Source organism: Diadema antillarum, unplaced genomic scaffold (assembly GCF_040938485.1).
Source record: "Diadema antillarum isolate AM-2024a unplaced genomic scaffold, OU_Dant_1.0 seq00000657_RagTag, whole genome shotgun sequence".
In the NCBI taxonomy this organism is placed as follows: Eukaryota; Metazoa; Echinodermata; class Echinoidea; order Diadematoida; family Diadematidae; genus Diadema; species Diadema antillarum.
The window spans coordinates 814521-832579 of record NW_027271569.1 but is presented as its reverse complement, the minus strand read 5'-3'; the positions used below and the strand labels follow the sequence as shown (position 1 = coordinate 832579).

At 39.6% G+C, this 18059-nt stretch overlaps 1 protein-coding gene across 1 annotated transcript in view; it reads right to left on the bottom strand.

Annotated features, from left to right (window-relative positions):
• Positions 1–16745, bottom strand: part of LOC139736589 (uncharacterized) — a 48284-nt gene extending 31539 nt beyond the window's left edge. Inside the window, exons 1-5 of the mRNA XM_071647335.1 lie at positions 16464–16745; positions 4080–4191; positions 3914–4028; positions 1811–2039; positions 453–676 (exon numbers count right to left, since the gene is read on the bottom strand). Of these exons, the coding sequence (XP_071503436.1) occupies positions 453–676; positions 1811–2039; positions 3914–4028; positions 4080–4191; positions 16464–16745 (962 nt within the window). The remainder of the gene's footprint in view (positions 1–452; positions 677–1810; positions 2040–3913; positions 4029–4079; positions 4192–16463) is intronic.
• Positions 16746–18059: the final 1314 nt, after the last annotated feature.

The following is an 18059-nucleotide window of genomic DNA, read 5'->3' as shown; positions in this document are numbered from 1 at the left end:
TCTTATGGAAATTATCTTTTTTATATCCTGCAGTTCGTTTACTCATGCAGTGCTGGTTCATTTAGATTATAGTAAATGATTGAAGAGTCTCCCTTGAGATTTGTCTCTAGCTATTATTTTGCTAACAAAATGATTCATTTGCCAACAGGTAGTTTAGAAATGTTTTAAGAATGACTGGTATATATAAAGTACTAGTAGTTAAATTGGCTTACAATAATAATCAAAATTACATACTAACAATGACATAATCACATAATCTTGAACTGAATTATGTGATGTGATACATTGTACAATGTACTTGTAATTCTATGTATCTGGAAGACTTCTAATTGACTGCGCCGACGCAAACTCGATATTCTTTTGACAATAAATCAGATGAATCACGCAGCATGATTCATTATTGTCGTTCCATACTTTTTTATTTCTTTTTTTTTTCTTTTGGTGTCCCTTACTTTGCAAAAAATACTGCTCCGTGTTGTTCGGGGTCGAGGGCCAGGACACTCCAAGTCTTTTGCACCAGTTCTCGATGTCGTTCCGACATTGGTCCTTCAGAGAGACTGGCTGACATCGTGTCTGATACGATGTCGTAAATGGCTACCCATGCCGCCTTCACTTCAGGCGTGAACTCGGCGCCGAGTCCCTCATGTAGGACGTGCATCAGGGCTTCCCCGACTGCCTGGGAAGACCATAGAGAGTGACACAATGTATAGCCCGCCGCACACTGTACGATCAAGGAGTTACTGGTAACTCCTTGGTACGATCAGACCGGAAGTGTGACGTCACCAGTCGTGTCAGTTTCCAGTCGTACGACTGGGTTTTTTAAGCCCGCCGCACACTATACGATCGACCAGTCGTACGACCTTAAGACCGGAAGTGTGACGTCACCAGTCTTGCAAGTTTCCAGTCATACGACGGGGTCTTAGTGCCAGTCGTAGAAATTTGACATGTTGAATTTCTAATTTTCGTGGGCTGTCAGTCAATCACGACTCTTTGGTATGGATGCACTGAAGTCAGAAAGGTCGTATAAAGCCAAGATGTGTTAGTCTGATTGTATAATGAGCGGTGTCGAGTCGTATGCCCCTGGAGTTGTGCGACCGATCTGATCGGATAGTGTCCGGCGGGCTCAATACATACCATGACCATTAACGCCTTCTGTGCCATGGACTTTTGACAGTACGTGCAATTTGATACAATCTTCTGTGTCAATCGGCATAAGATGCACACAAAGGGTTAAGATACTGGTCATCCTAGTGCCACTAGTACTGAACATTCTGTAAAGGCTTTTCATCAAACTTTCCTCAGTTTTTCTATTCCTTTCCAATGGTTTCAACACACACACACACACACACACACACACACACAACCACACACTCACACACGCATAATTGCGAGCGTCCATAGGTCCTTTCACGTTGATTTGATGCATGCCTTCTTAAAAAATGAGAGTGTACGAAGCAGGAAACATTATGTAGCGTTTGTTTGTTTCATTTTCGATCAGGGAAGATAGCTGGATAGCCCATATTAAGCTACACTAGTTGGTCTTCCACAGAGTCCAGTTGGATACGAAGCGGGACCACTTCACCAAGTTAAACACCCTGCTCTTTGCAATGAATAAACGAAGCGGGATCTTTAACTCGCATGAGCGTGAAACCGGTATCAAGATTTCTGCCACATACACGTTGATTACTGACTGGTAGGCCTATAATACCGGAAGATCAAGAAATCCACTGAACTTAAACACAGCACATGCTTACACAGACAAACATAAAAATCGCATATACACACATGAGAATGAACTTGTCACGCTTACTCTGATATGCGTCTTTTTCGCCTTGTAGCCGTTATGCCTCCGCCCGAGGTCTGTGAGAATCGCCATGACGAGCTCCATGTCCTCAAGATCTTCCAGAACGGACCCGATGGTCTCCATGACTCGCTTCCCGTGAGAGCGGAGACTTGGATCCGCCAAGAGCTGAGCGTAGGTCAGCTGCTTCCCGCCAAAAGGAAACAGCTTACCAATGTCGGGGTGGTCAATTGTCAACCTGTGTATAATGCAGAGAATGATTATTTGTATAAAAAGAACCCGTCCTCCCCCGGATTGTTACACCCGGGCAATTATTCTGGATTTGTTGCCCTATCTGCCTTTAGAACATGAGAGTCCACATTGAGGACATCATATTGATTCATAATACCCTGATCATCACTTTTGTGGCCGAAAGAATATCAAAATACTTAGTATATGTCTTACATATTCTAACATAATATCTACTGTTTTTCTTCAGATTACTTGAATGTGCCAAAACACAAACGAATAAACCTTCCAGACCAAGATTCTGTCAGTGACTACATAATCTGTCAACCATTGCTAAAGTACTGTTAAGATTCACAAAAGACATTGGAAGGCACCTTTCCCTAGACCGATCATAACTTACATGTTTCCAAGCAATGTATTTGGTTAATCATATTATAGTAACATGGAGACATGGAACTTAAGTTCAGTATAGGGAAAGCTGCATTCCAATGTTTTTTTTGTTAATCATGTTAACACTTTAGCAATAATCGATTTCATTTCAATTTCAGTTCAATGTCTTTCGTTAATCATGTTAGTACTTTAGCAATGATCGGCAGACGATGTCACTGACAGAATCATGGTTTGGAAGGTGTTTTTTTATGGGTGTATTCGAGTTATCTGAAGTAAAATAGCAGAAAAGTCTACGTGTTTAGATATTCATTCTGCCACATTCTGCCACATATTGAGAGAGAGTTGAGGGTGAATCAATACAAGTAAACATGCATGTTATTAATTGCATAATCCCTTTAACTAGAAGTCATGATAATGACACAGAGGACGCGTGCTTGCTTGATACGAAGGGGTCATAGAGAGGTATTCTCAACGTATTAGCGCAGTTTATCTATTCCGAAGTATCACATATAGGGCACATTCGCTTGTTTAATCTCTCCTCTTGCCTCAGGCAGTCCAGAAGATTTCAGGTATCATAAATCCCCGTAAGTTAAGGAATTGAGGCAAAACCTTTTACGAATACTATGACGCATCACACTTTGAGGTAGCATGCATGGCCCAGAGGTAAAGAACTGTCAAAAGGTTTATGGACTCTGAAATTTACAGCACGGTGAATTCCTTTCGATTGCAGAAAGAAAAGAAACAGAGAAATAGATAAAAACAGTTTTACGCTTGTACGACTTGGATGGTTGCTTTATGAGAAACAATTCAAACTGATAAATCTGTCGGCGAGAGCAAACTTTTTCTTGATTTTTCGAGTTTTATCGTAAACTTGGTTGCTTCTCAACCACACTAGTGGTTCTTTGCTAGTAGCTGCTGACAGAAATATCTCATCTCTTGACTCGTTGCGGGTGGCTTTCATCGGTTGTTGTCATTGTCTCACTAATACTTTTAAACCATCAAAGTCATGTTCTGGAATTCTGAACTTTTATGGTAACTGTATCTTTTTTCTTATTTTGCGCACAAATTTGTCTCGACGCTACCAATGATCTTAAAAGCCAATTGTTTTCTGAACAGAGCTGCACTGCACAAAGCGATTCTCTGTCATTATACAAATGATAACTGAGGAATTAAAAGCATAACCTTGTGGTAATGAATGGGGTAGCTGTAGCGTGAAAAGTGTAATGATGGATTCTACAATTAATGTCAAACGTCGCATCATACCATCAGTCATCATGTTTCATTGCTGAATCATGATGGTTCAGTAAATAATTAAAAAAAGAAATATTTGGATTTATAAGAGATCAAAGAGTCGTACACATGTTCCTCTTAATACCGAGATATTTTTTAAAGTGTATGTCAATTTCTTCTTTCCATAGAAAGGGTGTGCCATATAGACGGTCTAAAATTCACTATACGATGAGGGTGTTGATGACGAGGATGACGATGTCTTACTTGGCGAACATCATCGCTCCGTACTGCTCGCAGTCATCTTCGAGTCTCTTCCAGGATTTCCGGACGAGTTCTCGGCGCTCCTCGTCAAACATGACGAACGCCTTCACCGACTCATCTTCGGCTGCGTCGGTCTTATCGTGGTCGTGTCCGTCTGTGTCAGGACGACGATCCAGAGAGATGCTGGATCCTTGAAAGCCGAGATTGGTTAATCCCTCCTCCCTCATGTCCTGCGAGCCATCCACGGCGAGATGGGAAGAACCATTCAATAGAGGCATTTTCTGGAATAGAAAATGTAAGTAAAACAGTTGACATCATTCATGAGCAACTAAAAAAAATGAGAAAAACACGTTTGTCTGTCTGTCTGTCTGTCTGTCTGTCTGTCTGTCTCTCTCTCTCTCTCTCTCTCTCTATCTATCTATCTATCTATGTATCTATCTATGTATCTATCTATCTATCTATCTATGTATCTATCTATCTATCTATCTCACCCATCCCTAAATATAGTATATAGAATACCATTATCAACAATATTTCTATATATCCTATATGATAGCAGTGCTGCATTTAGGCGGGGAAATAGAATACGATAAAGCACGCTATCCATGTATGCACTGTCGTCATTTCATAGATATGTATGGATACATCTTGCCTCTTTTTTTTAAGATCTCATTTCTGAATACTGTTCCATTACACACAAATAAATCTGCACCTTTCACCGGCTTTATCGCAGCTTTCAAATCAATTGAATGCGCGTGATTTCACCAAGTACACAAATACGAAATCAACATGTGAAAACAGGCAGGACAGAGAAAGAGAGAGCGACAGAGAGAGAAAAGAGAAAATGGTAAAAAAAATAGTGGAGATTGCTAACAGTTGATTTCACGCGGCTTTGGGTGCTTTGTGTCAAGCATAGCTAGTCTATCCGTGCAATGGAAACATGCTGCTACTTGTAGAACACTCCAAAGTTGTTGTCGTGTAAGTAATCTCAATAAGACCTTGGCAAACTCATCGACAACGTCAACACAACGTGTCATGCCATTGCTTTTCAGTCCACGCTCAAATGAGTTTTTGTCATAAACTAAACTTGCATCCAACCCCTCTTCCCTCGGTTGTAAAGTACGAGTGAAATCTTAATCCAGAGAGTCAACAAACTTGTGTTAAAGTCCTCGTTTTCTCTGTGAACCCACTCATTCAGCAAGGCTTCCCAAAACAGAGTAAGTCGTGCTATTTGCTCTTTAGGTGTTGGTCCGTCTCACCCCCTGTGGTTTTCACTCCCATACTACTGTACGTTATTCTGGGCCCCGTTGCTAGAAACTTTGCGTTTAAACGCAATTTGCAACTGATTGTCACTGGCCAATCAAAATCATTGTTGCATGCATGTCTTCTTAATAGGGCAGACCCTGAGCCAATCAGAATGGTTGTTTCAAAATTAGCAATTATTTGCAATTGATTGCAACTTTCTTGCAACGGGGCCCAGGTGAAACAAGACTACACGGCACCGGCGGCGGCTACTACTTTATTACCAAATTGAATATCAGGAAAAGACATTTATATATTCTTGTTACCAGAAACGTCCTGTGACAATATTCACCATCTTATTAGCTGTTATTCGGTTGATTTGAAATTGATCAATATAATTGCATGTTCCCGTATCAGGGCAATTATCCCCCTAGGACAATTACCCCCGGCTGAATGCTGGTTAGTGATAATGTTAGAGTAGAAATTAGGGTTAGATTTAGGGTTAGGTTTAGGGTAATAGTTTGGGTTATGGTTAGGATTAAGTTCGGGATTAGGTTTAGGGTTAGGGTCAGGGGAAGGGTCTGGGGTAATTGTCCATGGGGTTACTGCCCTAGAACCGCATGTGCCATGTTTTCATCTACAGCAAGGGAAGATGATATCAAATAGGAACTAGGCTCCTGAGAAATACACAAGAGTTTGTCCGAATAAAAAGTCTGCGGTATCTCTTTAGATAACAACCACATAAAACAACGGATTTCAAGATAGTCAAAACGCCTTTTATAATAATATAATGGCAGAAATTGCAAACTGTGTTGTGAAAGTAATTCTAAAAAGAACTTGAAAGCAATCACCTGTTAATGCAACAATAATGTTTCGCTGCTTCAATAAACCAAACTACTTGCGGAATGCAATGTTTTGTGCATGGTTATTGATATATACCACAATGGAAAATCAATATTTTTTTTCTGCACGTGCGCTCTCCATCCCTCACACATACACACACGCACATACACACGCACGCACACACACACACACACACACACACACACTCATGATATCGAAAGAATGACAGTGGTAGATATCATTCTGCATTGTTTGAGGAATATGCCATATGGCGTCGGCGAACTTTTGCTATTTAGCCCCGTGACATTGGCCTTCTGTCAAATCAGGTGTGAGAGTGTTAAAACGTGTGAGAAATACACTTTTTTTTTGCCCAAACTGCCTCCAGCCAACTGATTTGAATCGCTCTATGTGTGACTGAACCTATAGCACTCTCACAATTCCTTCCTGGTTCGTTGCATAAACATACTATGAGAGATATTTGCCCGAGTTATTATATCATCAGGCTCCACCCACAGATTTAGAGAGCAGTAGATCGTTTTGTTGGTGTGCGTTTCTTCTTCTTCTTAGGATGTTGAGAGAGTGAGAGCCATAATGCAATGTCTATGCTGACTAAATGGTTCATCTAACGTTTCAGCCCAGAATCATTCGGAAGCATTCAGAGGCGGTGGGTGTCGCCGTCACCGCATCTCATCTGAAAGTGCAATGATCTGTCCCTGTGTTCCTTACAAATGATAACTATATCATCATAATAGTGATAAAAATGACAACAATAATAATGATAATGAAAATAATAATAACAATGATAATAACAACACTGTAATGATAATCATAACTGTCTGACTTGTGCCAGGTTAGCCAACCCTGGATACTTCTGTTGCCTAGTCGTTTCAATAGGTTCTTTTGATTGTATGATTACCCAAGTCGACGTCAAAACATATACCTCGTAAACACGTGACACGAGGAGGAAGGCAAGCAGAACTCACGTTCATCATCGCTCCTGTGATTTGTGTAATTTCTTGCTGACTTAAGGAATGGTTCATCCGGTTTCCTCTAGTAAAGGGTTAACGACCATAAATCGGTGGAATCAATATGGCAAATATTAAATTGCAATTCAAGGGCATAACAGTTACAAAATGCAACTTCAGTCCCTGCAAAGTAGTATTTCTCCAACATCACTTTCATTTCTATTATTGCTTTCAAGCATATCTTACGCTTGGATTCATAGGTCTGATTTATATATTCCTCGGTACCAAAAGGAAATAGATTCGCACCTAATGCGGATTCTGTCATTCCAAGTTCAAAGCAGTACAGTACAATCTCCCCAAACGATACCTACACCCTTCTTGAAAGTATTAGGAATTTTATTGTCGACAGAATTGAAACGCAACTCTAGAGCACTAGAGCAATGCCTTATACATAAACCAAAAAAACAAAACAAACCAAAAACAAAGGAAAACACAAATGTAAACGAGATATGAAACTCGTCACACTGAAGACGAGTTAGGTGATACGCTTGGGGTCATCAGATGTCGGTCATCCGTGATCGACAAAGAAAAGAATGTAATACAGAACCTTGAAGTTCTAATGAGATACTTAGTTGAACTTTTTTGGGCCTACATTATTCAGATCACATTTGTTTTTCTGTCACACAAACTAAGTGGAAATTCTGTGCGTGTGCGACTAAGTCGATTTACGGACTTTTTGAGTACTTACAGTGCATAAACTTAGACCCCGTTTACGGTGCGGGGCTGGGCCGAGCCGCGGCCGAGCTGCAATCAAGGACAACCTCAATTGCGAGGCCGAGCCCCGCAATTTAGTCCGTTTACACTGCCGGGCTCGGCCGCGCTTTTGATTCGAACCTTTCAATATTTTGTCGTAGTGGCGCTCTACCCTTTTAAACAAACGCAATTTGGTATTGTCTGGTTTTCAGATCCTTTGCCAACTGAATTCCGTGGCGACGAAGTCGCCGTTCGGGCAAAGGCCTTTGTCGAAGGAGAAAATCCTTTGCAGGACAAAACCACCTTAAACTATACTAGTTTTCGACGTTGAAGTAGTTAATATCCTGAATAGCGAAATAGTACAGGCGAGGGTTTGGAAGCCAGACTAAAATTGGCCGCGCATTTAGCCCAGTTTGCGCTTACACTGAGAAAAAGGCCGGGCGCGACCGCGGCTCGGCCGCGGCCGAGACCACCTCCAGAGCGTGGCCTAATGCGAGGCCAATTTTGGCCCCGCATTTGGCCTTTTGCGCGTTTACACCGAACGCGGCCGAGCCTCGCACTGTAAACGGGGTCCAAGTGATCCTCGGCACGTACAAATAAAACATGACAATTAAGTGTTTATAACCATCCTGGCTTTAACAGTGGCCTTTTAAAACATGACCTTTGACCATTATTTACATAACCAATATGACTCCCTCTAATCTTGCTATCACAATGATCAGTTCAGAGAGCTCTTACAACTATATACAAGCCTGTGAGATTTACCAGCAGTAAAACCAATGAAGCCTCCGATACAAAACAGGGGATATAGAGCAAGTGAGTCTGTTTACATGAGAATGTGATTTATCCTGGACGAAAGTGATACCTCAATTAAAGAGAAAAGGGCAAAACATCACCTTTAACCATGTAACTATAGGTCTCCTCCAACTAAGAGTACACTTTGAACGTAAGCTTATACGTGAATGATAATTTATGACGATCTCACGTGATCGACACACATTCAAAGGGGACAGTTAGAAGTGGAAGGAGTGCTTAATCGTGTCATTAATTCCTAATCAATGACACCACTACTTTAGGCATATCATAATTTCTCATCTAAAATCAATGGCCTATAGGACTCATGCACCATTACTTGTATCGTGCATAAACTTTGTTTTTTAAGCTTTGAGTGAAACGTGTCATAACATAATTCTGTAATTCCATCAGCAGTGATCGATATAATAAAGAAGAAAGATATATCACCGTATTGAACGCTTAGAACCTAACGGGGGGGGGGGGTATTATAGCATGATACTCGGTTCTTTACTGCCCAGATGCCAACAACACCCATCACCCACGGCTACGCATAGAGAAACAGCCATGGCGAAAATAAAACTTTGCTTTCTCGTAGGCAGAATGACACAGAACCCCGTCAAACACACTTTTATTGGCAGGGATGGGCATGAAAAAGTGTATTACTAATACTAAACAGCGTATGCATTCCATTCATGTGGCGCGAGATACCTCTATAGCAACATAAAGCCTGTCTTCAACTCCGTTGGTCGAACAATGGCAACCTGAAATTTCAAAGAGATGAGCGAGACGCTATATACACCTGGCCCAGAGTTAATTTATTCAGTTCTCATTCCTACTTTAAGTTGGGTTATGCTATTGTAATCATTCCCATCTGCAGTATAACAAAACCAAAGTGAGGGAAAAGGGGAGAGAAAAACGAGAGGTGGCAAAAGGAAAACTGCATGCACAACTGCAATCCATGTCATTGCGTGTGACAGGTGAAGCAAATGTATTAGTTGTTATAGCAGTGGTTTATGAGCATAAACTGGCAAATAGACAGACAATGTCAAATATAAAAACCATCAATTTAATGTCAGAGAAGATGGTAAACAAGATGCATTGAAACTGTAACTAAATCGCTGCTCTTCTACTCGATCACGGAACGTCTAACTCTATATTCAACAAAAAACAAATGTTAGGGGAAAGAAACAAATTTAGATATAACATTCTTAAATTAAAAACAAGAAAAAAAAATGTCCACGTCAGGATTAAAAAAAAAACGCCGCACGAACATGCATTATATTCTAGATGGGAATACGGTCTTGATGCAAAGGTCCAATGATTGTCTCATTACTTTAAAAGCAATCTATGGTTCCCTTACCATCACCAGTACCACACCACAATGACGTCTCTAAAATCAATGGTAGCACATTTATCATTGCATCATGCATTAACTCCCTTTGCCTAAACTACCAGTGGAACGTGTCATATTATATTGCGTATTTCGATCAGTAGTGATTGACTTTAAAGAAGAAAGATGATGCAAAAAATTGAACGCTTACCACATTGCTTATAGGGCTATTCCAGTTTGGTACTGATCTGTTCTATTCTCCCAGATGCCAGCAACATAATATCACCTATGGCTAACTAGTGAAACAGCCATGACGAAAATAAACGACAGAGAACCCCGTCATAATCACTACACTTGGAAAGGTGTTGCCCGAAATTCCTCATTATGAAGCAATATCAAGTCACTTCCTTCCCTGCCTGTCTTTAACTCCGTTATTTGGTCAAACAATAACCTGGAATTCCAAAGAGATAAGCGAGACGCCATGCACCTGGACTAGAGTTAATTAATTCAGTTCCCATTCATGTTAGTTATGTAAACGAACACGTTCCTAAATATCCTGCTACAGTATAACAAGAACAAATGAAGAGAAAAGGAAAGAGAAAACGAATCGTGGCAAGCGGGACACTGTAACAAGGGGAAATTTACAACATTAAGTGTGACAAAATTATTGAAGCAAACCCAATCTCCAAACTCCAATACAAAGCAAGGGAAATAGAGCAGCCGTGTTCACGGGTTACGTACACTTGATAAAATAATACGATAAATGACATCGGAGTAAAGCTGAACTGCCGAAAAAAAAAGAGAGAAAAAAAAAGAAGAAAGAACGGATAAAAGTCCTGCGGGGGTCGAACCTCTCGCCTTCCGGTATGGCGTTATGAAGAACCAGCGCGCTAACAGATTATGCCACATTGCTGTCCTGAAGATCGAGTGCAAAACTTAAATGTAAATACTATTGTGACAGTGTCGACTTGTGATGGCGCTATTCAATTTCTCACAAGTGGCAGCGTGGATTCGATCAATATACAGTTGCAAAGAAAAATTGGGAATCGTTCCGTACAGATTGCATTCTCATTTTCAGTTTTAAATTGCAAAATTGTCAACCTGATGAGGAGATTTGAAAACATAAAATGCATGATTACTAAAGCTTATTGTCTAAACTACAACATATTTATGTTTCAGAGGAAATGGAGCAAAATCAGATGAGGTAAAGGTGCTTAAACGTTGTCAAGTCAATGCATGGTTTAAAAAAAAAAATCACCTCCCATAGACATAACACGTAAACTTGTCTGATTTTGAGTCTTTACCTTTAATCACAATTTCTAGTGTGATGACGTCATCATATTTCAAAACCATCACATGGACTTGAAAGGCAAATGTTCAAACTGCAACATATCTGAATTTGGGATAATATTGAGCTTAAACAACAGAGATACGAGCAAATGAATGTCAGAAACAGTACCTCAAAAAAATCAATTCCACTTTTTTCATCTAAAATGACGATATGATGACGTCATCGCGTTTTCCTGGCAATATTGATACCAGGAATGTTATTTACAATTCATATACTTTTGTAATATGCAATAGAAATATAGGGTCAACGGACGATTTAAAGAGCCATGGCGAAATAAACAAAGACATGTTTTTTCACTATATTTGCAGAAAGACGCGCACGTGGAATTTCAACTTTGACGCCAGTGCATTCCTTTGTTATAGGTCGAAATCGATCGGAAATCAATGGATATTGTTACTCAAAGTATCAGGAATCCAAATCAGTCAAAAAAATTGCATTTTCATGTTGCTTACGGGCTCTGCGCGCGGAATTGCGCGGACGGACGCGCACGCGAGAAAATGTTTGAAACGCTTAAAATTGTCTGAAACTTCGAGATTTCCCATTGGGAAGTCGTTTTGAGCCTTTTAAAATTTTGACGCGCGCTTACGCGCGCGTAATGATGACCTGTGTAACTAGCGTTAAAAAGTAAGATAGAGCGTGACCTGAACTTCATGTCCACCGAAAATGATACAGAAATGACATCTAGTTATGAAGTTATGATCGATCATGTGACAAGGTCCGAAAATCACAAAATGGCGCCTAGATGACGTCATAGATATGTTACTGTCATGAAAACCTTATTGTGGCTAGATTTTGTCATGAGACATGTTGACTGAAAATGTCATGTTATTTCGTTATGTCATTCTTGAGATATTGACGACACAAAATTGTCCAGAAAGAAAGAAGAATAAAAAAAAATAAAGAGAGATTTTGACAATCACAATAGGTGATACGCTGATAGCGTATCACCTAATAATCCCGCAGACAACGAAATTGATAACACCAAGCGTGAGTGACATCATTTGTATAATCCGAGCGCGAATCCAATGAATCTGGCATGAAGAAGTCCCTTTATTCTCGTAAAGAGGATTCCTTTAAATGGATTATAGCATGCTTAAGAGTCGAAAGAGAACTGTCCATTCAACAAAAGTATGCAAAATCTACCACCTGACACCTTCATGTATTGTGCTGGATCTCTTTTACATTTTTCTTTCTTTTGTTCATAAACAGGACTGCCCTAGTAATATTGATATGCCTCCAGTGGCAGATATGCCGCTAATAGTATTAGGTCAATGGAATGGCCTTCGATACGTGTCGGAATATCGGATTGGTGGAAAACATGCTAGGAAAATAATCGAAGCGGAAATTATACGACGCATACTGTGTCGTCTTCGTTAAAAGGCATGCTATTAAGACCCACCGTTTGATAAACACGACGGCGCCACACACATCTTTCAGTTAGTTTCTTTCTTTTTTCTTTTTTTGGCATTGTTGACATAACATTGCATTAAATCTGGAACAGCTCAGTTCCTCCTATAAAGTGATACTGACGTTTACTCTCTGTACAGGGTTTTCTAGATTCTTAGCCACCTTTTAAGGAATAACCTTCTTATTAACGGCCAGTCTTAGCGTACACACTCGCAACTCTCACCCATGAGAGTCACATACACTATGGTGTATCAAAGCAATTACAAAGGCAGTTTATGCTATTCGTTCCTTTTTGAATACACACACGCACATTCACACACATACACTCATACACATAATATTATACATGAACATGTGCATCCACGTTGAAAGAATCGTCCTTGTACGATATTAGAAAAAAAATGCATCAGCCGATTTGACGTTGGTGCCTTGTACTAGTGGTACGTCTAGTTCGTGCCAGTTATGTAGTCAAAGACGCTATCAAAAAAAATCCAACGTAACGTGCGCTGAATTTCTTTCGTTATTTCTTTCTTCTCCCCATCCCTTTCTATACTTCCTGTCTTTACTCAACTTAAGAGTGACAAATAAATTCAATATGGGTTCATAGCGTTCGCCACTATCTCGTGCAATTTTCTCCTTTCTTTCTTTTTTTTTACCTGAGCGTACGTGACAAAGGGCGGCTAGAGCCTCGCCTATCTCGACAATCGACATGACTGGGAGGAAAAAAAAATAAGAGAGGCTAATGGTATAAAGTGCACTTGGAGGAAAAACTGCAAATCGAGACGAGAAACGGTATAGCGACAGAAACCATCGAAAATTGGAAAGTAATTTTCCTAGAAAAGAATGAAAAAAGGGAGAATGATGAGCTGAAAGATGGAAATTCGAGAAGTTCAGAAGTGTGTGAAATTCATGGTAAATCTGGAAAAAAAAAAGAAGATGACGGGCCAAAGCGTGAAGAAATGGAAAAGTCAATGTGAGGTGTGAGGAATAAAGATCAGTGTGAACCACTATACAGGGAAAGTGCAGAATGCAGAAAGGGAAGGTCAACTCAATTGAGCTCAGGTATGAATATATCTATCCATCTATCTATATCTATCTTTCTATCATCTATCTATCTATCCACAATTTTTTTTTTTGTCTCAAGCAATCTTTTTCGCTCACCAATATAATCTATCTGTCTGTCTTTCTGTCTGTCTGTGTGTGTCTCTCTCTCTCTCTCTCGACATATATATATATATATATATATATATATATATGCCCTGTATTTGGATAGATATAGGTATAGATAGACAGATAGTTAAATCGATATATTTATCAGTGGAAAATATTGCTTCAGGAAAAAAAAATCGTAGATGATTATCTATAATGGATAGGAAATTTGGGTCTCATTTCGAAGCGCAAATCGGTGTCGCTCGAATCCAATTTTTCTTTAGACCATGGGAGGTATAGAATTCAAGTCATATCTACAACATTTTGAGATTGTCGCCCCAGAACTGATACGACCATGATTTATTGCAACCAAATTTGCATTCATCTTTGCCACATTAATGTCGTGCGTGGTACGTTGTATCCTTAGACTCTGGCTGCTACATCCTACATTTCCAAGCGCATGCAGTAAAACGTATAACATTTCTGGTCTTCTGCACTGTTTGTTTGTTTGTTCCTTTGTTTGCGGATTTCTGTCGTTTTCTACGTGGCGAAAGCCAAGCACTGCGTTTGTGGTACAAAAATACAGCAGTATGATTACAATAGAGAGCTGAGAAGCCTAATTGGACTCAATCACTGGGAGCAAGAAGAGATTCGTGTAAGGAGACAGATAACCAGGTGACGCTAAAGTCAGGAAAGAAATTCTGGCCTCGCCACATCCGCAAATTAATTAAACTCAGGAACAACCATTGTCCCTTCAAGCCATATTTTGTTATTACGCCAGCAGCAAAGAAAAGTCTATAATAGTCGAAAATGAATATAGGTCAGCGCTAAAGCCGTGTCTTTGAAGAAAATTTCGTAACAATTCATTTTCCCTTTTTCATTATCTCTGTGCAAAGATGGAAATAAACGCGAATAGCGTTTGAAACACTTGCATCTTATGATTACGTCTTGCAATAAAATTTTCGTTGTTATGATATTCCCTAATGCTATATCTTTCCATAAATAAAAACGAGGTATTATTCTTCTTAGTTTACAGTCATAAATCTTCTTTCTTACAAGCATAGTAATACAATTCGATACCGAATTGCTGATACCAATAAAACCGTACAATCTATTTTCCGTTGTAAATGTAATTTCTAAACCCGCATAAGTATTGATCCGTTCTCTTTCTTCAGTCCATAATACATCAACATATTTGGCACTAACTCAAGAGATGTATTAAGGCTTCTACATGCACATTACAAAACGAACAAAGAAAAAAAGAGTTTTGAACCATTCCAAAGATATATTGTCGTTTTTTACCATGTATTCTTCGCCTATATATAACTGGATGCAAATTTAGTCATAGTATCATAATAATGGAATCTGAAAGGATTGGAGGAAGCAGTGAAAATGCTCAATCTTTCGAGTAGAGAGGGAAAAATGAATTCAAACATTTTACGTTAAATTTTAGATTTTAACGTTCCTGTGATCGGAAACTGTCATCTGTCTAATGACAATCAAAAACAAAACATGTCATCCTTTCTTTCAAAATGTAAGATCCACGTAATATTGTAAACTATCATTTTACGTCTTGATGTACATCAGCGTTCCTTCCTGAACTGACTACAGGGATTTTCTGTTTTGATACAGAAAATCAGTAAAAACAAAACAACCAGCAAGTCTCACATCTATAGTCGACTGCAAGCACGCACCCGCTTGATCGGGGAAGGTGTGAATCGGGAATTAAGGCCCGACTGAGCTACATCATTTGAATCGATTAATTTGAATTAATTTGCACTATTGAAAAAGAATATCTGGTCTATACAGGGGTTGGAGGAGCCCCGATGATATTGACATTAAATACGTGTAGGCCTACAATATAATGTTTTATTGAAAGGAAGGATTTTGAAATTGGCTCCACAAAAGAGTAACTAGCACGACTAGGGGACGGTCAAAATATTTTATCAAACACAAGGATTGATAGTTTGAAGATGTATCAGAATCGATTTACCTATCAGGTTATGGATATTTTGATATTTTTGGCAGGTGTAGAATTCGAGTTATTGAACATTAAGAATCTGGTTTTCATCACCTGGAGACAAAGCAGCGAAACATCAGCAGCCATACCTGATGCAACAATGTCTTTTTTTTGGGTAAATATTGTGAATAAAGTGCATTTCTTTCACTTCGCTAAGCCCGTTTGGAGAAGAGTCAGTTTCTACCAGTGATATCTTATCAATAACAGAATGCACAAACGATTTGCTTACGTTTTACTCGCTATTCATTGATATACACGCCATCAGATGGAATCATCTTCAGCCGTTTGTCGTGCTGCTTGTTGTCGAAATGATAATTTCAGTATTACTGCAATACTTCGTCGCCTGCTTTTAACTATAGCACATTCTGTATCAATTCGAATTGGATGCATGAGCTCTTTCATGAAAAAAGAATATAATTATCCTTGTCATAACTAATTATTGGTTAACATCAATATAATTCTTTTAATATCATCATCGGCCTTAATGAACATTACACTTCCTTGTGATCTGTAACATTAATCGTTACCACAAAATAATATTGCTAAAATCACTGTCATGGTCACAGTTATCACTGTTGTAGTCAATATGAACATCATTAGAACCACTACCAACGTTAACATGCTCATCTTTTTTTCCTCCACTATCGGAGACTATGTTATACACTACATTTTAAAAAAAGTCGTAAGAAGAGGCTTACCGCTGAGACTCCATTAGCTTCCGTGCTTTGTGACAACCAGTCGTCCGTCTGTATTCCAATGGTCGCTAATGAGAGGTGTCCATTGAGCAATCCAACTCCACTCTCCGAACGGTTGGCGGGTGACTTCGAGTCTTCTGCCCGGCTTGGCGCCTTCTGCCCGTCGCTCTCCTCTCGAGCTTCTCGGAGCTCCAGGTTCGCTGGAGGAAATGGGGCCTCTGAAGAGGGGGACTTGTTCACACTGGGGTGATGCGATCCCCGCGGTTTGCATTCGCAACATCCCATCGCTCAGGATGTTGCGTACGCACACAGACACACACAGACTGTTCTTTACGTTGAAAGCGAATTCGGCTCGCCGGGAGAAAGTGACACGCTAACACAGCTGGCACGTGACTTCCTCGCGCCGGCACGTGTGTGCTGAAGACGCCTCACTCGCTGGTATGGCACTGCATGTGACGTAAGAGGGGGAAAAATCAGGGAGAATCGATCAATAATGCAGTGAGAACCCTTTTGAGATTTATCCATCATTTCAAGATGGAACTGTAATCATCGTGACAAAATAATCAACAGGCAGAAGTAGATTGAAAAGAGTAAACAAGTAAAAAAAAAAAAGGCTGATTGGTTATTGGGGTAAAAAAAAAAGGAAGAAAAAAAAGTTCTCCTTTGAAGAATAGCCAGAATACTGCATTGTTCAGGCATGTCAGTACAGTATGAGTTTAAAAAAAGCATGCCACAGAATACGATTTTACGAGAGAGTTAACATTATACCCGAGGTGGCAGAAAGACGTACCGACGTTTCCACGGCTAATTCCGACTAAACGAGTGGTATTGATGTTTGTGATTCGTATAGACATGTTCTCGGATGGACAGGAAATGATACTTTTTCCCCTTCAATGCGATGATATTTATGGAAATTTGCACGTTTCGTGTGTGATGTGTGTGTAGGCGTGTGGAAGTCTCGAGGACATTTTCACAATCACATTTTAAGGGTCCCGTGAAAAAGAAAATCATGGCATTGTTTTAATGCAACATTCTAGCACCATAGCTACTTACGCTTATAACCCAAGCGGTGTTACAATCGCAAAACAAAACAAAACCCCAAACAGAATTACGTTGGCTGAATTAGTGTCAATTTTCACTTTAGAATTATTACCTTATAGTGGTGTATTGTTTTGCTTAGTCGGATCAAGAAAGTATTTTTCTTTTTCATATGTAATCATTACCTCTTGTAACAAATGCGTGGATTGATAACAAATTTGAACGAATTGCTTGAAAGGACAAGTACACCTTTATATACATGTGGATTTCTAATGATTGCAGGAATACTAGTAGAACACATCAGTGAAAGTTTAAGGAAAATCGGATAATCCGTCCAAAAAGTTGTCAATTTCTTAAGTTTCTGCGCAGTCACCGGTAGATGCAAAGACTCAGTTTTTCTCAAGCTTTCACGGATGTGTCCTATCAATATTTGCTACATTCTTTCAAATCACATGTATATGAAGGTAAACTTGTCCTTTAAAGAAAGTTGATCACAATTCTCATTTTGCAGTCCGCGCATGTGTTAGTTCAGCTGGTTTATCTCTTCTTCTATGTTTCTCT